Here is a 21810-nt window from a genome sequence, read left to right as displayed (position 1 = left end):
TCCCTTCCCGTGTCGAGGCTCTGTGAGCACTGATGAAAACCACCTCAGCAGCAAGTGGGGTTTCCAAGACAAGATCCCTTAACTGGAGTGTGTTCAAGCTGTAGGCTACTGGGTTTTGATGAGCCAGGGAGTGCTGTCGGAGAGCACCTGCTGCTGCTGTCCTGAGACATCAGGGTTTAGTGCTGGGAAGGGTGGGGGTTCAGCTGAAGTGCTGCAGTACAGAAGGTCTCGGCACAGCGATTCAGAGCAAGGCAGAGAGGGATGGAACAAGGCCCCGGCCTCAGCGCTGTGCTCAGCAAAGCTTCACCTCTGGGCCCATCGCGTTCCTCCCCGACCCCTCCTGCCCCCTCCGGGGTTTCGCTCCGCCGCCTCTTGCAGACTGCGCCGCCCCCCCGGTGAAAAGGGAAAGCCCCGCCTGCAGTGCCAGAAGTTTATTTACATCTAAAAATTTGGGTAGGAGCCTGATCAGAGTTCCGTATCTCTCCCTTCTTACACAGAGCTCAGTTTTTATCTCCACCGCTGCCTCCCTCAGAGCGACGCAGCGCCCGAGCAGCCGCCTCTGCCCACCTCCCCCTCTGCCTTCACCGTCTGACGTCATCACCCGCCGCCAGCCTGACGTCACGTGGCGCTATTACGTCTCGGCAGCGCCGAGGGTGCGGTGCCGGCCAATCAGAGGCGTCCGTGGGCGCCGTTGCCGGGCAGAGGCGGCGGGGGGAGTGGGCGGGTTCAGTCGGAGCAGCAGCCAATAGGGGCGGGGAGCGGCGGGTGGGGGGGAGCGGGGCAGGGGCGGCCATGGCGAGCGCGGCGGAGCGGGCGGTGCTGGTGAGGCGGGAGGAACGCGGGAGGGAGGGTTCGCCCTGGGTGTGCCCACCGGAGAGCGGCCCTGACCCGGCCCCGGGCCGTGGCGGCTGTGCCGAGACCCCCGCAGGCCCCAATGTCCGGGCCCGGCCGGGGAGCTGCACCCCGCTGCGGGCGCTGCTGGGCCGTGTCCCGATCCCCGGGCTGAGGCGCTCGGTGAGGGTCAGCGCTGACCGCGCTGTGAGGCAGCCGCCGCGGCGTGCCCGCAGGGCTGGCTTGAGGGGCCTGGCCGGGCTCCGTTGCCCCCATGGTCTCCGGTGTCCCCTGAAGGTGCCCGGGTGTCCTCTCCCGGTGTCCCCCAGAATTGGGAGGGGAGGGCGGTGCGGGGGCTGTTGCCGCGACCCCCGTGAGCTGCCCGCGGCTGAGCCCAGGGACAATCCCTGCTTGCGGTAAAGGGTGGATGTGTTTGGTGACCTTGGTTTGGTCCTGGTCAGTGGGGGAGGTTCCTGAGGAGGAGCAGCCCCGGCACACGGGGGTTGATTTGGTGAAGGCAGGGAGGGCACAGAGCGTCCGAAGTGGTGAAAACTTCCTAACGAGAGTTAGGAATTTCGGGGGATGCATCCAGGCGAGGCAGAAAGCCACATATGAAAACCTGACTTTTCTAAAATTGGTGTGATTTGGAGTGATGTGATTAGCACTCCTCAAAAGTACTGAGGTGTAATGCACAGACACGGTGAATGAGCTTGGCTTTGTCTGAAATTAATTCTGGGGGAGGAAGATCTTTTGCTGTCGTTAGGAGGATGAACTGCACTGGTGATTTGAAGCAGAAACACCTGTGTGGCAGCAGTGGGGGGATGGAGGCACTAAAGAGAGTGCTCAGCTGTTCTCTCCCCTCACCCACTTTTCAGTTCAGCTATCTTTGTTTTTAGACTTCTATTACTTTGTCAAATATCACCAGGTAGGAAGTGATGGATTGTAGGTTTTGTCTTTGTTTCTCATCATCTATTTGGCAACAAATCTGGCCGACAGTTGAGTTTCAGTTGCCCATGACAGTAATTGGTAAGGGATCTTCCCGTCCTTATCTTGACCCATGCGATTTTAATAATTTCCTCCCCCTGTCCTGTTGAGGAGAGGGAGTGGGAGGAGCTGGGTTGGTTGCCTGGCAGCTGGCCAGCCAAGGTCAGCCCACCCCAGCAGCTTCAAGAGGTGGATCAGGCTTCAAAACAGCCGGATCCGCACTTTGCTCTGAAGTTACATCCTGCACTGCCTGTTTTTTCATACATTTCCTAATTCTATGAGTATTGGTACAGTGATTTCTAAGAATGTTGTTTTGTTAAGCAGTGTCAAAAGGAGAATAAGGAAAATTCATTTGGCTGGGGTGGAGAAGTAGAGAGCAAGGCCTTTCAAGAAATTGGGAAGAAATCTTTTTCTTCTCCTAGTAACGTGTGATGTAAGCAGTGTGGACACAGCAGTGTGTTTGTGTGTAATTTTCATACGTGTCTGAGAGATTTATTTTCAGTGTTTGAGTTTTAATGATTCCACTGCCATCTTGCCACCATGTAGGAAGAAGAATTTAAATGGCTTTTACAGGAAAAGGTCCATGCTGCTTTGAAACAGCTGCAGGATATTTTAAAGGTAAGGTTACTTTACGTTATCTGGTTTTGGTTTTTGTTTTGCTGTTGTGGGTTAGTTTGCTCTCTCAGGTGAGGAATGGTGGTAGATTTCCCCTGGATGAAAGAATTTGTGGTGGAGGGTGCACAAAAATGCCCATCACACATGTTCAGTGATATAACTGCTGTATCCTGCAGTGTCTCTATATATGGTATCTGTTTTGAAGAATTTGTAACAGTTTTATTAAGGGTGAACTGTGGTCAAAGGCAGAGACAGCTTGGTCAGGGGGGGCTGGTTTTTCCTCCAGGCTTCCCAGGTGGGTAAGGAACCAGCAGTGCTTGTGCTGGGCAACCTGGAGCAGCCCCACCACAGCCCAAGGCAGCCTGGCCACTGGACCCCTTGTCTGTGTGCAGAGCTGAAGCTCAGGATTTCTGCCCCTTTTTGCCATGAGCTGTGTGCACTGAGCCTTCTCCTTGGCTGTGCCTGTCCTGCAGGAGGGTAAGGGACAATCCCTGTGCTCTGCTAGGTGGGTCTGTGGGAGACTTGCTCAGGTGACAGTGCTGCATTTGGCCACTTGTGTTTCTGCTCTTGCCTTGTCTTTGTTCCTGGCTTGTGGTGGGAGGGGCTCCAGTGCTCACTGTGTCCTCTCTTGGGCAGGAGGCCTCGAACCGGTTCACTCTGCCCACCACTGGCTTGGGAGGAGCCATTAAGCAGGACAACTTTGTGCTGAGCACCTTGGGGTAAGTGGCTGTGGCAGCCTCTGTGTGTCTGCCACACAGCACCCCCGGAGTGAAGGGATTTGCTGTAGTAGGAGATTACACCCTAAGGAAAACAAGGAGCCCTAGCAGCAGATTAATGTAACAGTCTGTAGCCATGTTCCAGGTGCTGCCTTAGCCAGACTTGTGCTACTTCTTACTGACACCTAGACTATAGCCACTGATTCCTGAGCTGTGTGTCAGATCAGTGTGCTGCTCTCAGCAGCTTTGCCAAACTGTGTTTCTGATTTTGGACACAGGGACTTGTAGTTACAACAGCTCAGTTCTGTAGTTTGAAGATCTGCTTTATACTGATTGAGGCCTGAGGTTGTTAATGAATTTGCTCAAATGGTTGGGAGTTCTCAGCTGTCCTCTCCCCTCACCCACTTTTCAGGGATTTCTGAAATCAGTTTCTGACTGTGGACAAATCTTAACCTTTGTCCCAATCTCCCTAAAATAGAGTAATAAATCTGCTATCAGCAAACAGACCTGTGCAGAGGGTGCTACAAAAGTGCTGTTCTTTTGCAGTAGTTGTAAATTTTTTTGATCTTCAGCCTAGGCCTCTGTCTTGAGTAATTGCAGTCTGGTAGATGTCACAAGCTTGTTACACAGTAGGGGACCTTAGTCCTTATAAACAGTGTGGTGAGTATTTTGTAGAGTGATCCAATGGGTATGGGGTTGGAAGGCTTTGTTTTTTCAGATTTGAAGCATTAAAGTTTTAAAGTTGATTCTAGTTTTCATTTGTTGTTGCAAAGTGGATCTTAAAAAGTTGGTCTAAAAAGTTTCAGTCTAGTGTATTAAAATATAAGTTGCAGGTAGACTTAATTACCAGGTGCTTCAGTCTTCCCCCACTGTTCATTGTAGATATAAGCCATCTTGCTGGACCTTTTAGAGGCTTTAGGCTATGGGGTTTTTTTTGTTTTTAAATAAGCTTTTAGAGGGTGTTTTTCTTGTTGGGGTGGGCAGGGTGGGGTTTGTAGCTTTTAACTCCTCTATGAACCAGGTAGCATTCCAGTGTCAGTTATTCACCTAATATCTTGTCTTTGTGTCTGCTAGAGCTGTAGTAACAGCAACCAATTGGTTGCTAGGTAACGTGAAATAAGCAGGGGGTGAGAAATGAAGATGTTTCAGGCAGCAGAAATGAACTTGTTTTAGGTTGCTCAGATCTTCCTTCTCTTTCCAGCACAGACCAGCTGAAAGGTGTGTTGACACTGCAGGGAGACACCCTATGTCAAGCTGTGAGTATTTACTGTGCTTCTTGCTTTTTACTACCATCAGGGGGAGGGAATCATCTTTATTACACTTTGATGACATCAAGGGGGAGGTCGGCCTTATTGTCAGTGATCAATAAGTATTCTTTATCAGTCTTCCTTAATAGGCCTTAAATCCTTAATATTTTAGCAACTGTCGATATTTGTCAAGATCCATCATCTGACCCCACACACACACCAACAGGGTGGTGAGTGGTGGAGCTGACTTTGATGGGGGTTCCTTGCCTTTACTCCCTTTGTTGTGTAGTATCATTGCCTTGGGGGGATCTTCTGAGCTGAGTACTGCAGAAAGCAGCTTGCTAAGATGGTCTGGGAGACAGAATGGAGTGGTATTGGCAGTGTCCATGTTCTACACATGCAGATTGCTTGCTCTTACATGTTTGTTTCTTTCCTCAAGGATGTTAATCTGAAAATGCCCAGAAATAATCAGCTCCTGCACTTTGAATTTCGGGAAGACAAGCAGTGGAAATTGCAGCAGGTCTGTTAACTTTAGATGCTCACTCCTCTGTACCATCTGTGCCCTCCAAGCAGTAGCCGTGGCCCTTTGCTTTCTGAGAGGTTATGTCTACCCCACATCATCTCCAGTTGTGGTGCTAGGAGAGAGAGGTGGGTTCTGCTTGTTCCTGAAACACCAGTGAGCAGCACAGCAGTCATAGTCCTTGAAGAGCATATTCAAGACTTTGAGTAGCTTGTTCTCATTCTCTTATGGAAGCATTTATTAATGCTGGGAACAAACCTCACTGCATTGTGTTCTTGTAGCATCGTTGAGTTCCCTCAGTTAAGGAGTCAAAGGGGTGTGGCTATCCAGAATATTGAATGAGATAATCAGGGCAGCCTCTGCTTCTTGGTGTGTATTACAGAGTGTTTAACAGGGCTGCATTTGTACCTTTGCAGATCCAGGATGCTAGAAACCATGTCAACCAAGCTGTTTACCTGCTTATGAACAGAGAGGCAAACTACCAGTTCAAAACAGGCTCAGAGGTTCTCAAGGTGAGGAGAAAGCCCTTTCTGGGTTCCTTGGGTAGGAATGTCTATTTTTCCTCCCTCCATTTTTTTTTATTAAATACTGTTAATGCACATTACTGTCTTGAGTCTCTCAATGGAACTGGATTCCCCACTTCTACCCATATTGTAGCTGTGCCAAGGAGTATCTGTGTGACCTCCTATTTGATAGGAATCTCTAACAGTTTAGCAGCAGGGTTGTACATCATGGTGAATGATAATCCAAGCAACTGGTTCCCCATTGCACAGCAGTGATATTCTGGGAGCATCCTTCATCTTTTTTTTTTTGATGATGTGGTTACACAGCTCATGTCCTTCCCTACCAGTTAGTGCTTTTGGGAGGAGACAAAAAGAGGCAGTCATCAGCAAACAAAAGATTGCAATTAGTACTCTTGATATACTGATGATTTGAAAGTTACAGCTCACTTGCTAATAGTTGTTGATACAGTCTGATACAGCCCAGCTGCTGCATGGCAATAGAGCCCAGCTCTCTGCTTGGAAACGCTCTCTGAAGGTACCAGAGTTTCAGCTTGCTGATTAGAAACCATCACAATATCAAACATGAAAAAGTTAAACCTTTTTAGTCTCCACAAGGGCGAAGGCTGCTAAGAGGAAGAAGCTAGGTAATGAAATTGTTTCCTTTTTACCTTTTGGTGGAAGTGAGGGGGAGAAATTAGTCATAGAATGCCCTCAACTTACCAGTTGTGAGCTCTGTAACAGACATGTTGCTTCCCGCCTTTTTTCTGTAAATGGAAATCTGCCTGGATAGAGCCTTTGAACTGTGGTTTCTGGCTGAACTGGACTCTCAGTGAGCTGGTTGTGTTCTCTAGTGCCCTAGCTCGTAGATGATTATGAACAGGAGCAAGGAGAGGGGGGACATTAAGCAGTTGTTGTGCCCATGATGTGGGAATGGGGAGAATCAGACCACAGCTTGTTTGTCTTTAGTGTCTGCTAAAGTGTCTGCTAGAGTCTGAGTCTGTCGATGACTCTGTGGCATCAGTAACTGATCTCACATTCTCTTTTTCTAATGAATGAGTAGCTGCTCTCTCTTCAGTCCCTGGTGCTGAATACTCCTGACCTGTCTCACAAGTGCCTATGACAGTCAAACTGCATTTATGTACAAACCACTCCTTCCCACTAAACCTCTGAGTTCCTGAAAAGGTGGTGCTACTGGTGGTTGTTGTTTTTCTCTTGCAAAAGGTTGTAGGATTCTGCAGCAGGCTCTTCAAAGTCATCCAGGGATGGCCTCTTAGAAGTGTGCTGTACATTTTCTTGTAGCTTATGGATGCTGTGATGTTACAGCTCTCAAGAGCCCGAAATCGCCTCACCACTCCAGCCACTCTGACTCTACCAGAGATTGCCTCCAGTGGTCTCACAGTAAGTATGTGGGGGGTCAAGATCTCCATGCAGTCTGACAGCATGCAGTAGTTAGGATATGGTGTTGCATTCTGGTGGAAGTGGATTTCTAAAAGGTCTCCTGAGGCAGAAAGGAAGCTGAAGTAGGTGTGAACTGTGAGCAGTTTTGGATGCTCTGTGTCTTCCTGTGGGTATGAGGACTCTGGTTCTGAGAGTATGTTCTGTACTCTGCCCAGGAAGCTTGTCCAAGAATGATTTGTCCTTGAAAGCACTGCATGATCCTGTTTTGTCACTACCATGCACACACTGTCTGATCAAGTGCAGCAAGTGGAACAACCATTGCCTGGAAGCTGTTCAGTCTGTGTTTCCTTCCTAATGTTCCTCTCACTCTGGGGTAACTGTAGTATGGCTTAGAAAAAGGGAGTGATTTCCCAGCATTAGAAATAATGGTCTTTTCACTGACAAAGAAACTACTTATTTTCTCACCAGAAAATGTTCACCCCTGCTCTGCCTCCAGATGTCCTTGTGAATTTCTATATTAACCTGAATAAGCTGTGCCTGACTGTCTACCAGCTCCATGTGCTGCAGCCCAGCACAACCAAGGTGATGCCTGCTCTCTCTTGATCCTTTTTTATTGACCTGTCCTTTGGGTTTTCTCAATGGAGTTTTGATGGATACTTTTCTGCCTCATCTGTTGCATTTGGGTCAGCTTGATGTCCTGTAAAAACAGAACTAAATTGCTATATGAAATGCAACCCTTCCATAAGGTTATTTTTCCTAAAATATATCTTGTGTTTTTATTCTAGATCTTATTTTTGTGGTGCTAAAATTTGGAGCTAAGTGAGTCTTAGGAACTGTGTAGAATTTTTTAATAAAGGAGCAAGGAGGGATCAAGTGCCATGGATTCCACATAAATGGTGTATTTGGGCAGATACAGTATAGGCATTTCTTGATGTCATGCTACTGAAAATGTAAAGCCTAAATATCTTCCTTCTAGGTAGTTTGTTTACTGCATCAAAATAGTGATGACATTTTCCTTCTCCTCCAGAATTTCAAGCCTGCTGGAGGGTCCATTTTACACAACCCTGGAGCCATGTTGTAAGTACAGCCACTACAAGGGCTGTGTAGGAGTATGCTGAGGGTGAGATCCCAATGGTTGTACAGGGTTGGTTAGAGCATCTGTTAAATTGTGCCTGTGAATGCACAGGTGCCCATAATAGAGTTTCTTTAATGAAAGGAAAGCTGGGGGAGGGACTTTGGACAAGGGCCTGGAGGGATGGGATGAGGGAGAATGGCTTTAAACTGGAAGAGAGGAGGTTTAGGAAGAAATTCTTCATTGTGAGAGTGCTGAGCCCCTGTCCCAGGTTTCCCAGAGAAGCTGTGGCTGCCCCATCCCTGGCAGTGTCTCAGCCCAGGCTGGATGGAGCTTGGAGCAGCCTGGGCTGCTGGGAGGTGTCCCTGCCTGTGACAGGGGGCTGGAACTAGGTGATCTTTAAAGGTCCCTTCCTGATGAACTTTGCCAGGTGCTGTTTTAAATGTAGTAGAAATCATAATAATCTCTTCTGTGAGAATGGAGTTTTGTGCTGTGTGCTTTGTGTGTGAAGTTGTTCTTTTTCCCCCTGTTCCAGTGAGTTTGGCAACCAGCGGTTTGAAGTCAGCCATGTCCATAAAGTGGAATGTGTTGTCCCATGGTTAAATGATGCCCTTGTCTTCTTCACAGTTTCACTGCAGCTTTGCCAGCAACTGAAGGACAAGGTACCAGCCTTAGGAAAGGGGCTTTGTTTTAACTCTGGATTTTGAGAGGATCTCAGATGTCTTAAAAATCTGATGTGATGTTATTAAACTGGATGAGTTTAAGCTCAGTGCTCTGGAGTCAGGGAGCTGGCTGGCACTGCCTAGCAGACAGCCACCTGGGTAGGTGTGGTGGTGTGGCAGATGTGTTTGCTGAACTACTGACTAGGTAGAGAGGAGCAGGTAGACACTTGTGTTCTCAGCCATGATCTGAAACGCCAGAAAATGCCAGAATGCTGGAGAGAAGCAAACTAGATCTGAGTAGAACAGTGTTAGTGCTGACTCTGCAGCTGACCTAGCTACCACCTCAGGAAAACTTTGTGCTCCAAGCCTCTTTAGTGGCAACAGCAGCCCATCTACCCTTCTGCACACATTGTGTTCTTTGTGTTTCATGGCCCAAGGGCTACATTACCTTAACTGCTTTTCTTCTTGCTTTCCAGATCTCTGTTTTCTCTAGTTACTGGAACAACAGGCCGTATTAATTCTTCCAGCATCTCCCTGTTTGTTTTCAACATCCCAGCTGTGTGTGGGTCAGCCTGAGGAATGCTGTGGCTCACTACCCCCTCCACAGGGCAGGGTCACTGTATCCCAAGACACAATTTTAGTAGCCTTGTCTGGGACTGCTGCACAAGCAGGGCACCAAGCAATGCCGTGTGCTTGGTGGAAGGTTCCACCTGTCTTTGTTCTTGTGTGCATGGTGTGGTTTACACTTGCCAAACCCCTGATGAATTAAACAAATTGATTACCAGGGGATGGGGGGCTGTGGACCATCTAACTGACTGTATTTGCACACAGTGCTGTGACTTAACTGTTGGACTAGGAAGGGATGAAGACAGAGTAATTTAACACACTACAAAAAGTGTAGGGCATGTCACTCCATGAAGTGGAATATGTTGTGATCTGGTCTGGCTGTGGTTGTGACCAGCCCTGAGCTTCTCCCTCCCTTCTCTGTTCTGTCATGTCTATATTATTGACTCCCCTTTGGGGGAATATTCTTGCTGCTGTTTGAAGTATTTTTTTTCCCTGGCATCAATGTGATGAATTTGTTTCTCCTAAGCCCTAGTTGGACCAACTGATTTTTTTCAAGGTTTTGTGTCTTGTTTTCCCTGCTAAACTTGCGGAGCTGCCTTGGTACCTTTGAGCACAGCTGTGTGGTCTCACATCTTCTCATGAAGCCTAAAGTGAGTACCACATTGTTACTATGATTTGCTGCCTACCTATGGATACTACAGTGTGTAACTCATCCCTCCAGTGTTGATAACTATGAAATAAAGATCCTTGACCTGCCATGCTTCTGTGGGCTGTCAGTACTGAGAGCAAAATAGTACCAGCAATAGTGCTTTCTGACAATTGAGTGGCTGCTCTTAGTTGTGCTGGATTACTGTTTCCCTAGCTGGGAGGACAGCTTCTGAGGGCAGAGTTGGTCAGCTCTTTAAAGGCTGGGCCAGTTGTATGAGGTTCAACACAGCCAAGTGCCAGGTCCTACACTCAGAACACAAAAACCCCAGACAATGTTCCAGGCTTGAGAAAGAGTGGCAGAAAAGAACCTGGAGGTGTTGGTGGACAGTGGATGAATATGAGCCAGCTTAAGCTCAGGTGGCCATGAAGGCCACAAGCATCCTGGCTTGTACTAGCACTGGTGTGGCAAGCAGGACCAGGACAGGGTCTGTCCCCCTGTGCTGGGCACTGGTGAGGCCGCACCTCCAATCCTGGGGTCAGTTCTGGGCCCCTCAGGACCAGAAGGACATTGAGGGGTTGGAGCGTGTCCAGAGAAGGGAATGGAGCTGGGGAAGGGTCTGGAGCACAAGTCTGAGCAGGAGGGGCTGAGGGAGCTGGGGGTGTTGATCCTGGAGCAGAGGAGGCTGAGGGGAGACCTTCTGGCTCTCTGCAACTGCCTGGGAGGAGGTTGGAGCGAGGGGGAGTCGGGCTCTGCTCCCAAGGAACAAGGGATGGGACAAGAGGAACTTTTGGCCTCAAGTTGTGCCAGGGGAGGTTTAGGTTGGATATCAGAAGAAACATTTTCTCTGAAAGGGTTGTCAAACATGGGAATAGACTCCCAGGCAGGTGGTGGAGTCCCTGTCCCTGGAGGTGTTTAAAATACATGTAGATGTGGCACTTAGAGACATGGTGTAATACTGCACCAGTGAAATCAATTTAATGGTTGGACTCAATGATCTTTAAGGTCTTTTCCAGCGAGAATGATTCTACTCTTACGTTTTGGTGATCAGCAAGTATGACCTTGGAAAAGGATTCCAGCCTGTACCTGGAGGGAAACAATATTTCTTTCACTTTGCCTTTGCCCTCTCTCCCTGGTGATTCCCATGGCTGCTGGCTGTGCATGGGAGAGCATCTGTTCTCCACCTCAGCTGCAGTGGTTGAGGCTGATGTAGCTGACAAGTCCACATTAAGGTCCTGTATCTTACAGGGACTGTGGGGTGGGCTGCACCAGCTCATGTGGGTGCATTGGCCTAGGGTGGTATCGCAGGTACCGTGCAAAGGGTTCACGTTCATCCATGGATGAAGGACAGGAAAGGACAGTTGCTGAGGTTGTTGAGGAGGATGGAAGTAGCCAGGCAGCTCTTGGCACTCAAGATGATAGTTTGATGTGTAGGTGCAGCAGAGGGAAGATAGCAGGAAGAGTCATTGTCTCCAGCCACGAGATGGAAAGGGCTCCATTGCCAGGTTGTCTATGCCCACTTTCCTTCTGGGAATCTAGTTTTGGAAAAAGATGTGTAAAGGAGAGGGGAAGGAGTTTGCAGATGCATAAACACACAAATTTAAGTAGGATATGCTTCGTCTCTGCTCAAACCCAGGTAACACTTCCATCCCCCTGGTCCCTTTGCACATCCAGCCTGCTCTCTCTTTTCCATCACCTCCCCTGTGTGAATGTCCCACCTTGATGGCTGGGTTGTGTCTCTTTTTAGACAGGAGCATGTCTCTACAGGGGAGAGCACAGTCTTTACAGTGCTGTCCTCCTTCTGCCCCAAACCCCAATTCGCTAAGCAGTACAGATACTGCAGAATGGGCTTCAGCCTGGGGAGCTCCCTTGTGTCCCTGCTTAATTCTTGGGTGAGCAGGCTGGTTTTTATCACCTTGCTTTTTCTTGGGGAGTCACAGTTACAGCAGCAGTGGATAAGCACCATCAGAAGCAGCAGCAGCACTGTCCCTAGAGAAAATTAAACAGTTGTATGAGCAGCAGTCTCCATGTATCCTTGTTAGCACCCTGTCTTTCAACAGTTACCTTCTTGTCTCTCTGCTCCCGTTTTTTCACCCTGCTGACATCGTAGCACTTTGCATAAAGTCCTGTATGTCCCACAGGGCACAGCAACCCCACAAACACCATCTGAGCCCAAGACAGTCAGAACTGTGCTAGCGTTAGGCTAGGTGATGGCATGGTTATGAACATGATCTTGCAGCCAGGGGTGGTTACATAGGGAATGCTTCCTCTGGGCCCCTAAATATTTGCTGGTGTTACCGTCCTTGTCAGCTGAATGTAAATGTTTTCTTCCTCCACAGCTATACTGCTGGAGGGGGCTGCATGAACTCCTGGGATTAAGGCAGCTGCCTGCCAAACCCAGCACTGAGGGAAGCAGTCTTCCATGTGCCTCATGCTAAGCTATGCACTCACCTATAAAGGTTAAGATGATGGCAAAGGCAGCAATGTCCCACTCATTCTCTAAGAACTTTCTTCTTTCCAGCGAGCTCCGGTAGTTGTGGATCTCATATTCCAGATCTGAGCTTTGGCTCATTGCCTCCATTTCTGCTCAGAGCTTATCCAGGTGGCTGACTGATGGACCTGCTGGGCAGCAAGACAGCACTTTCTCCCTGGAGAGATTGGAAGAGAAGTGGAGCCTCACCCTCTCAGTGGAGGATGTGTGCCATTGTCTGGGGACAGGGTGCTCCTTTTAAGTCTAACAGTGAACCTTGACTTTGGGTTGGCCTTGAAGGCTGCTGCCTAGGACAGGGCCGGAGCTTGGCAAGCTTTCAGTCAGGAAAAAAGTGCCCTCATTTTATGCAGCTGCTGTTGAGTGGGCACAGCACCCTGCTCTCATCCCGGTGTGGTCAGCAGGAGGGAGAATTGTGACCCAACCTGCAGAGCTGGGCGGGTGCACGGCAATGGGAACAGTTTCCTTCCAGCTTTTCGGATTCCTGGGCTGCTGCCCCTGCTGCAGGAGGAGCGGGTGGAGAAGACAGCGAGGAGATCCCGACCCCTGCCCGGGCAGCGCTGCCCAACCTACAGCCCCGGGCACCGCGCATGGGAGACGGGAAAGGCGCAGGGCTGCCGCCGAGCCTGGCTCTCCCCTCCTTCCCTGCCTCCCTCCCTGGCATTTCCCTGTTACCCGGGTCTGGCCTTACCCCTCTGCGGGCACCCAGGACAGAGCTGGCTCCGTGCTTCGGCCCCCCAGTACCCACCACCGGGCGGGGAGGACTCGGGAAACAGCCGTCGAAAACTTCCTCCAGCAACCGTGTGGTGCCCAGGCTCAGGGCGGCTCCAGGACCTGGCTTCCCGGCTGTAAGGAGGTGGATCCCTGCTCTCCCACCCCCGACGGGTCAAAGGCTGCAGGGCGGGAAGCCCGGGCCAGCTGGCTGCTGGCTCAGCCCTGCGAGCCTGGAGTTCGGTGCCAGCCCTGGCTCGGCCCCCGGTGGCTCCACGGAAGGGGCCAGGGAGAGACCAGCCGCCCCGTGCTGGGCACTGCTCAGGACACACCTCGAATCTGGGCCCCCCCGACTAGAAGAACGTCGAGGGGCTGGAGCATGTCCAGAGACGGGCAGTGGAGCTGGGGAAGGGTGTTGGATCAGGAGTGAGTGTGTGCATGGGGACACCCAGCTCTGCTGCACCACAGCCGTGTTCTCCTGTGGTACATCAGTGTGGTGCAGGGAGGAAGAAGGCTTTCGTTACCGTGCCGGGGGGGCTGTGGAGTTATGGCCCTGACCAACAGACCGCGAGTGAGTCTCCGGGGTCAGTTACCCATCTTAAGGGTAGAGCTTGTTCTCAAAGCTTGTCCTTGCTCTCTGTGGGCACTCTGTGCTGAGGACAGACCTGCAAGATGTTCTGCAGAACCAGGAGGGAGAAGTCACCGGCACTGTGGACCAGCTCCTGCAGCATGTTGTCCATTGTGGCCAGGGTCTGCAAGAGGATCAGAGGCTTGGGGACAGCCCTTGAAGCATGGAGATGGGGGGGCAGCTGTGACTGTGCCCAGGAAGGGAGCTCAGGCCTGAGGAGCTCCCTGTGCTTCACCCCTGTCACGACTGAAGGCTGGGCCAGCACTTCAAGGAATGACTGGTACTCGCTATTGAGCTTTCTCCTCTCCCAGAGAGGAAAAGGGAAGAGGTTGTGCTCAAAGCTGGACATGCCCATGGCATACCTTGGAGTAAAGGAAAGCCTCGGGGCCCTCGGTGTTCACCAGCGCGGGCAACAGGGATGGCACCTGCCCCAGAGCTGCTGTTCCCACCCTTGACCCCTGTCAGCAGTGGGAAAGCCATGCAGAAATATCATCGAGGGAGCGTTTAAAGCAGAAGGCGTTGGCCTCCTTCCAGAGGAGAAGGGAGATGGAGCGACAGCCAGGGCACAGAACAGGAGCTCAAGAATAAGCAAATTCTTTATTTAACATCCTCCTGCCAGGCCCTCAGGCTTTGATGCTGCTTCTTTACTTGTTCTCCAGGCTGGCAGCACCGGCTCTTTCCGTGTGGCTCTGGAGAACGAGCTGGCGCAGTTGTTCATGGTCCAGCGGCACTTCCACTGCCCGAGAAAATGTCCGCCCGTCACCCACACAGCCTTATGAACCTGCTGGGGCGGGGCTGGCTGGTGGGGATTGGGTGGGGAGGACGGGTGGCAGCAGGGGATTGGCTGGGGAGGACAGGTGGCAGTAGGGGATTGGCCAGGCTGCTGGGAGGGACCTGCAGATTGGCTGTTCAGGGGGGGGAAGGGGCATGGCCCCTCACCCCCATCTCACACTCACGGGCCTCGACGAGGTCGTTTGTGCTGTTCACGGCCGGGGGTTGCGGGCAGAGCCGGGAGGGGTCCATGGTATGCAGGAGAGCAGAGCCAGCCAGCAGTGAGCTGCAGAAGGACTGTTCATGGTCAGAGTCTTCAAGCAACTTGTAGCGCAGGATGGTGTCCTCCATCAGGAGTTTTTTGGCTTTCTTCTCCAGGAGACCTGGGAAGGTGGAAGCAGAGGGATCCACTGATTTCCCCTGCCCTCTCCCCCACCCTCCCAAAGCAGTGCTGTTGGCAGTTTGTCTCCCCAGGGCAGATGGTCCCACACCCAGAGCCAAGGTGTGGGCTTGAAAGTCTACTGGGGTGTTTATACAGCCAGGTGTGAACGGGTTGGGAATTTGGTACCCCAAGTTCATATGACGGAACCCCTTGTGTAACAGAGCAGGGAAAAAAAACACAGCTCAATTAAAAGGCAGTGCAGGCAGGTGACAGATGTACATGGTCCAGGTCATGAGAGGGGGAAAGATGGGCAGCCCTGACCCACCCAAACACTGCATCAGGTTCTGATCTGTGATCCACCCTTTTTCTCCATGCTCCTTCCTGATCTTGGTATGATCGCAGTCGAGTTCCTCCAGCAGGGTCTCCATAATATGTTTGAGCTGGCCCAGGACTTTGCTGCTGTCCTTGTATCTTTCTTCATAAAAGTTGGCTTCCTCAGTTGTTTTCTGTAATTTTTCCTGTCAACAAAGATTTGTCTAGGCGTCACATCAGCCCCCTGCTGTCCCTACCACATCGAGGCTCAGCAGGTCCAGTCTGGACACTGGACACATCCCAGGAGAGTCTGTGGGATGCTCCCATCCCTGTAGGGGAAAGGATCTATGGAGTGGCGCCCAAGCTCCCCATGCCACAGATGAGGCCCTAAGTGCTGGGAGTCCAGAGCTCCAGGAGCCCTGCAGTCACCCTCTCACCATGCACTGGGAGAAAGGGCCCTGTCCTGCCCGCACCTCTCCAGCCCTTGGCCATAGCAGCCTCGACAGGACCAGACTCCCCTAGCGTGGACAGGGGTCTGCTGTCCTTGCCAAGGGAAATCCTGGCCACCCTACCTCCAGATCCTGCAGGACACAAAGGCTGCTTCTCTTGGCAATGTCCTGGTTCACCTCCAGGGTTGCAATTTCATCCTGTGTAGATACGAGCACATGAAGAGGGGACTAGCTGAATGCCCACCAGGTGTGCCTAACAGAGGCTGGGGACCATCCCTCCACCCTGGGAACAGGGACATTCCCCTTGACCCCTCCCAGGCAGGAGGACAGGTGATAACCCCACAGTCACTCCAGCCACCCTAAGCACAGCCCAGACAGCTCTTGGCCTTCGACATGCTTGCAGTGTTTTTGCTGGGTACACGGTGGCAGCATTGAGACACTTTTGGCTCTGAGAACTCAGCCTTCTGCCCATCAGTTCTCTTTTTTGCTACCCCTTTGCATTCCCCTCATCCCATCTGTTGCATTCCTCTCATCCCACCTGTGTGCAGCCCCTGAGCTGCGCTCTGATGGGGGCAGCGACGCTGGACACATGGAAGAGGAAAAATCCAGCCCAGCCCAAAAGCACCCAGCTGAGAAAGGGAAGACATGAAGAGCTTGGGACAGACCTGCAGGGCCTGGATCCTGCACTGCAGCTTCTCCACCTGCTTGTTCAGCTCAGTGGAATAGCTGAAGCAGGCGTAGTTCTTTTCCTCCTTCGCGATGAAGCGATTCACCAGCTCCTCGATGTTGCCGTCCTCTGCCAGCTCCAGCAGGCGCCTGTAAACCACCTCCCGGCTCTCCAGGCTCTCCCCTTGGTTTTTCTTCAGCCATCGGGCTGTCTTCAAGGCTGAGGGAGGAAGAGGGAGCCTGGCTTGTGCATCTTCCTATGGGATGCCCGCTGCAGAGCCTTCTCCCATAGGTGCTGTGGGGTTTGGTGGGGTGCTTAGGTAAGGGGAGGCTGAAATTGTCTGTCTTTCTTTCTCTCAGAAATTAAGCAAAGAGCTCACTGTCTGCATGGGAATGGGCAAACCCACTGGGATCCCTCACTGGGAGGACAAAAGGAGCCACGGTTGTACATGGAGGCAGCTCCCCTTCTCTCAACCAATACCTTTTTTCTTCTTGGCTTCCTCCTCCAGTTCCGAGCGATTGGTCCATTTGCTTAATATGAAAGCCTTCAGTTTGTCCTCCTCTGCAAGGCCACGCTGCCACTCCTGCATCTCGGCATGGTACTGGGCAGTGTCTTTGTTGTGCTTTTCCTTCAGATCTGACATCTTTGCCAGAGTGTCCATCCTGCACGCAGAGAGCAGCAGGTCACCTCACATGTATGAACAATGGTTTGTGGTGTTGTGCCCATTCCCACACATCTATGCCTGACCTAGCACCTAGCCCTCAGCACCCATCTCTAGAGAGCAGCAGTGAATCTTCTCTCAAAGGCTGCAACCTATCTCTCTTTACACCCACACTCATCACTGGCATCTCCGGTTGGTGCTGTTTGCCACAGAGTTGGCAAGGCCATGTACCGTTGCTGATGGGCTCGTGTGGATTCCTCAACAGCAGTGCCCATCCTTCTATTTTGCTTATCCAGCTTCTCATGGAGCTTCAAGTAGATTTTGTCAAGAAGAGCCTTCTGGATTTCCATGTTTTCTATCTCTTCTCGAAGGCTCTTATTTCTGGTCAGGATGGTATCAAACTGAACAGTGACCTGTGGAGAAAGAGGAAAAGTGTTTGAAGCTGCTGCAGGACTGGGGGCTCAGATCTCTGCTGAGAGACCTTGAGCAGGGCTGGGACAAACACAACCCAAGAGATTTTAAGTTGACCCTGCACCACCCTCCATCCAAGACTGGAGATGCAACAGGCTTATTACAGCAGAGATCTGGAGCAGGTGCTGTCCAAGGCAAGGTGGCATTGGGCAGCTTGGTTTTATCACTAAGCAGGTGCAGACCTTTGGGATTCTTAGCATGTGCTGCATTTGGGTCACCAGGGAGCCTTTGAGATATTCTGGGAGCAATGAGGCCAGGGGAACAAGCCAGGACCTTTATGCAGCTTGCGCCAACCAAATGCATTTGCACCATCACCCTTTGTCCTGAGCAAAAACCATTTTGCACACAGATCCCAGCATAGCCCCAAACATGGTTTCCAAACTTCTGCAAAATGTTTGCTTACATTGTTGAGCTGCGTCTCTAGGGTCTCAATCTGCTTTTGCAGCTGTTGGCCACTGTTCATTTGCTTTGCCCTCACTGCCTGGTATTGCCTCACAATATTTTTTTTAAGTTCTTGTATCTGCACAAAAAGAGGGGGAAAAAAAAGGAAGTTTAATCTCCACCCCTGTGTTCTGGACTTTTTTCAGGACACTTAGCCAAAGTGGAACACCCTCTGTTAACCTGAGTGACAGCAACCATGCCACTAATCAGCTCACAGTTTGAGAAACAGTTTTAATCCCAAAAGGATCCTGCACACGGAGACCCATAAACTAACTAGGAATGGGTTTGTTTTTGTGTCATGGTGGAAATGCAGCTGCCCCTGGAGGGAAATTTAGCCAGCGTGAAGCAGCCCTGAGTGGTAGAGGCATTAAGGATGGGGTTTGGGTAGTGGCCATGTGGTGCTGGCCAGGCAGGGCTCTGTGCAGTCCCTCCCTCTCAATGAGTGGAGGAAAGATTCTGCCAGGAGTGGGGAGCTGCCAGAGGAAATAAACCTCAGAGCAGAGTGAAGCAGGGAGCAGGTGGGAGAGGTATGACTCAGCCAAGAGATTCCTGACTGAAAGCCAGTCCTGTGCAGGAAAGCTCTGCAGCACCTGGAGCAACTGCAAGCCACCCAAGCATGTTCCTGGCTTCTGTCATGGGCAGCTTGTTCAGAGCAGGAAGCTGCAGAGTATCACTGGGTTTCCCTTGGCCTCCCATCCCACTGTTGACCAAATCCAACTGAGCTGTCCCCAGGAGAGGTGATAGAATATCCCTCAGATGTTGCTGCTCCTCTTCTCTTGGCAATGTCCTGACATTTCTCAGGCAGCACAACTAGATATTCCATTTTTGCTTTGTTTTCAGGAGAATAAAAAAAGCCAAGGGAAAAGAAGAGTGATGTCGTATGACCCCAGGCACACAGCTGCCATAAAGGAGCACTTGGGACAACAAGTGCTTACAGCAAGTTGTAAGTCAGACCTTACTTTTCTAGCCAGTGCTGCTGACTTGAATGGCATTCTGGCTCTATCCATTTGTCATTGTCATGTGTCTTTAGCTGGGAGGCAGCAGTAGATTCCAAGGCCTGAATTAAATGCATTTTACATCAAGGAGTTTCAGTCTAGGGCTCACCTCTGACTCTGCCATGCTCAGCCAGGGAAAGTCTGGATGCTCTTACCTGGTTGTCCAGGTCAGCTACTATGGCTTTTCTGTCTCTAATCAGAGCATCATACTGATCCTTGGTTTCTTGAAAGCGCTGGAGCTTCATGCGTTTTCTGGCATCCAGCATCCCATTTCTCATGATCCAGCTGAGCTTTATTGACACCTCTTGATGCTTTTGGGCTAGTGACTCTAGTTCTTTTCTGTAAAAGTGGAATGTCAAAGGATATTTAGCACATCCTACTTGCAATGCCAAAGCAGGTCCTTATCCCACTCCATCTCAGCACTGAGGTCCCCAGACCTCAGCACGGAGGAACTTTCCAAGTACAAGGTAACCAAGCAAAGCTGCACTCACTCCTGGGCCTGCATCTGCTGCCTCACGTTGGCACTGTAAGATTTCTTCTTGGCTGCTCCTATCTTGAGCTTTTTCTGCAGCCTCCTCATCTGCACTTCAGCCATCTTTTCTTCATCCTTTTCAGGAAGGTCCAAAAGCTTCTGCTTTAAAGAGGGCATTCCTTGCTGCCACAGAGAGGGAGAGACTGGTCACTTAAACAAACACAGCCAGCGGTGGTCGACAGTAGAGCTGGACACGAAGGAGTGGGTTAATGGCATCACCACCTCCAGCTCTTTGTCATCACCTGCAGCTCTTTGATGCCACTTCAGATATTCACTACCACCCAAAGCACTGAGCCAAATGAACCATCTCCATGAGCCACTTCAGAGCAAAGTCCACCAAGTACTTTGCTCTTGGGTAACACACCACTCCCCGGGGGAAGAAGGTGATCCCCATGGCAGATCCTCCATGGTGCCTGCGGACAAGTTCAGCTTTGGATCTTGCTTCAGTTTTTACCTTTGGGCCGCTCGTTTCTTCCAGTCAACTCAGCTGGTTGCTCTGCAGATGCCTCAGGAAGGGGATGAGGCCAAGCCTGCTTTTCAAAAGGAGAAATGAAACCCAGGTAAGAGGTTGGTTACATCCCCCTGCCTGTTCCTCAGCACCTGCTCGTGTGTTTGGCACAAGGCAAAGCCATCTTTGTCATGATGATGAATAGAAGGAGAGCATCTGTAGTGATGTCATGGTGAAACAAGCTCCTCTTACCAAATCTATGAGGGGAAGGAGCTGAGCTATTCCACCCCATTTGGTATCTGGGTTTCCATAGAAATCCTGGTGAGGCCAGGCCACCCCATGCTGGTGGGCAGAGCCCCTGAGGAGCTTGCATGGGGACATTGCCTGGATTCAGCCCCATCCCACTCCAACCAGGGAGGGCACCAAGGCCAAGTCCACAACCCTCACCCCAAAGCTGTCTCCCCAGGCCCACTGCAGCCCACCAGGCTCCCCTCTCCCTTCTAACACTGCTCAACCTGCCACAGGGTGCTGTGGTTTCTCTCCAACCAGGGGATGGAACTGTTGTGGCACTTGGGTATTCCCAAGAAACAGCCCCTATTAACAGTGGGAAGCACAGCAGAAATGAGATCCCAACAGGAAGCTGCTCCTCACACAAGTCCTACACCCAGCACTGTTCCAGGTTCTGTGGAACTGCCACTGGATGGGTGACAACCATGGTGTCATCACAGTGGAGTGTGGTGGGGTTCTCCATGAGGACTTTCACCATGAGATGGAGCCCCATGGGAGTGCTGGGAGTCCACACTATATGGATCAAGGGGTTTCCATGCCCCAAAATCAGTCCTGAAGCTCTGAGGTCTCCCTGGCTGCATGTCCACAGCAACCAGAAACCCTCATTTTACCATTTTTCACTTCCCATAGCCTGAGATTTTGAAGCCTTCTGCCACATGCCCAGCAGAGTTTTGAGGCCAAGGAGCTGCTGTTCCCTCCCCTTGTTATCCAGCTCCCTGTGATTCAGACCTGGTTTCTATCTGTTCTGCTCGTGGAGAGGCAGCAACCACCCCAACCTTGCCATCACCCTGTGCATCCAGTCCCCTCCTTGAGGTGCCCACCTGCACCTTTGACTGCAGCAGTCAAACCGTGCTGAATTACTGCTCCAAGGCTGCTGCTGCGGGTGGGAGGCTGCAGAAGCACAATAGCTGAGTCCATGCTGCTGTCTGAAAGCAAAGAAAGTCCAAACATTTCACTGTCCTGAGGTCTAACCTGGCACATAGCAAGCACCCATATGCTATGGGAAGAGGTCAGCTAAAGCAAGAGAAGAGAACAGAGGACTCAAGGATAGAAGCTGCTGTCACTCGGGGTCCTGCCTCAGTTCTCTGTGCAGAGATTATTTGTTGCCTGTGATTTAGGCAAAGCTGCACAAACCAATGCTCTTAGTAGGGCAGCTGATCCCTCAGCAGTTTTGGATGGAAAGAGCCATTCTACTGCATAAAGCCCAAGCAGGAGGCAAGGCTTTTACTCAGGGGTGTGAAGACATGCCGTGATTTAGCTCTCAAGGTCTAATGATTTAGTCTCTCAAGGGACTTGCTTATGGCTCATGCTAGCCAATAAATTCCCGCTGTAATCTCCTGGATTCCATTTTTATCCAAGGGAAGTCTGCTGGCAGATTGAGCTGCTGTGACCTTATTTGGTGGCTCTTAAACACGGTGGACACAAATAGGTCTATAGCCAAGGTTTGGACATGTGCAACCAAACTCTGAGAAATGAAGCACATCAGCTAATGAGGATCCTTGGCAAAGGGAGCCCAGAGGGATCCCAGGAAAGCTGAGGGGGAAGCTCTTGGCCCAGAGATAGAAAATGAGGGGAAGCCTTACATCAGTATCAGAAGACAGCTGCTGGTGTCTGAGTGCCAGGCCAGGACTCTACTCTGGTGGAAAAAGTCAACGTTTGCTTTCAGTCACACACATTGTCCTCCCACATCTTAACCTTGCCCCAAGCCATGCTCCACATGCTTCCTCTTGCCAAGCCCCTGAGTCACACTTTGCTTGCCCTGACCCACGCTGCCCCTCCTGCTCCCTCCACACTGAGCCCTGTGC

The 21810-nt window shown here is 51.0% G+C and overlaps 2 protein-coding genes and 1 long non-coding RNA gene across 6 annotated transcripts; 1 reads left to right on the top strand and 2 right to left on the bottom strand.

The window, feature by feature from the left end:
* Positions 1-732: 732 nt before the first annotated feature.
* ROGDI (rogdi atypical leucine zipper) lies at positions 733-9871 on the top strand. Its single transcript, XM_071761196.1, has 11 exons — positions 733-822; positions 2362-2433; positions 3067-3149; positions 4348-4402; positions 4833-4913; positions 5330-5425; positions 6716-6814; positions 7283-7396; positions 7842-7891; positions 8422-8548; positions 9025-9871. Exons 1-11 carry the CDS (start codon positions 793-795, stop codon positions 9064-9066), a joined length of 849 nt encoding a protein of 282 aa, XP_071617297.1. The 5' UTR covers positions 733-792; the 3' UTR covers positions 9067-9871.
* An 843-nt stretch (positions 9872-10714) lies between these two features.
* Positions 10715-13131, bottom strand: LOC139803900 (uncharacterized). Of its 2 annotated transcripts, none has more exons than XR_011729209.1 (4): positions 12941-13131; positions 12213-12383; positions 11677-11750; positions 10715-11296 (listed from the first exon to the last, which is right to left on the bottom strand). It is a non-coding gene; the product is annotated as an uncharacterized lncRNA (long non-coding RNA). The 2 variants fall into 2 exon arrangements; XR_011729208.1 differs by having other exon boundaries at positions 12213-12380; positions 12941-13130.
* Positions 13132-14166: 1035 nt separating this feature from the next.
* Positions 14167-20949, bottom strand: LOC139803899 (coiled-coil domain-containing protein 63-like). 3 transcript variants are annotated; one of them, XM_071760548.1, is made up of 12 exons: positions 20735-20949; positions 19724-19799; positions 19229-19392; positions 18893-19076; positions 17705-17821; positions 17062-17243; positions 16650-16831; positions 16168-16388; positions 15626-15700; positions 15067-15259; positions 14545-14742; positions 14167-14324 (listed from the first exon to the last, which is right to left on the bottom strand). In XM_071760548.1, exons 3-12 carry the CDS (start codon positions 19384-19386, stop codon positions 14233-14235), a joined length of 1602 nt encoding a protein of 533 aa, XP_071616649.1. In that variant the 5' UTR covers positions 19387-19392; positions 19724-19799; positions 20735-20949; the 3' UTR covers positions 14167-14232. The 3 variants fall into 3 exon arrangements, with proteins under 3 accessions (XP_071616649.1, XP_071616648.1, XP_071616647.1); XM_071760547.1 differs by lacking the exon at positions 20735-20949 and adding an exon at positions 20233-20693 and having other exon boundaries at positions 19724-19802; XM_071760546.1 differs by lacking the exon at positions 20735-20949 and adding an exon at positions 20233-20693.
* Positions 20950-21810: the final 861 nt, after the last annotated feature.

This window comes from Heliangelus exortis, chromosome 17 (genome assembly GCF_036169615.1).
Source record: "Heliangelus exortis chromosome 17, bHelExo1.hap1, whole genome shotgun sequence".
Taxonomy (NCBI): domain Eukaryota; kingdom Metazoa; phylum Chordata; class Aves; order Apodiformes; family Trochilidae; genus Heliangelus; species Heliangelus exortis.
This window is presented reverse-complemented; position numbering and strand designations above follow the sequence as displayed.

Excerpts from the sequence above, each read along its gene's own strand:
- ROGDI (XM_071761196.1), top strand. The coding sequence starts at position 793 with ATGGCGAGCGCGGCGGAGCGGGCGGTGCTG. Across the intron at positions 7,892-8,421 it reads CACAACCCTGGAGCCATGTT|TGAGTTTGGCAACCAGCGGT; the intron begins GTAAGTACAGCC and ends CCCCTGTTCCAG. Across the intron at positions 8,549-9,024 it reads GCCAGCAACTGAAGGACAAG|ATCTCTGTTTTCTCTAGTTA; the intron begins GTACCAGCCTTA and ends CTTGCTTTCCAG.
- LOC139803899 (XM_071760548.1), bottom strand. The coding sequence starts at position 19,386 with ATGCCCTCTTTAAAGCAGAAGCTTTTGGACCTTCCTGAAAAGGATGAA. Across the intron at positions 17,244-17,704 it reads TAGAGACGCAGCTCAACAAT|GTCACTGTTCAGTTTGATAC; the intron begins GTAAGCAAACAT and ends CTTTCTCCACAG. Across the intron at positions 15,260-15,625 it reads GTGTCCTGCAGGATCTGGAG|GAAAAATTACAGAAAACAAC; the intron begins GTAGGGTGGCCA and ends CTTTGTTGACAG.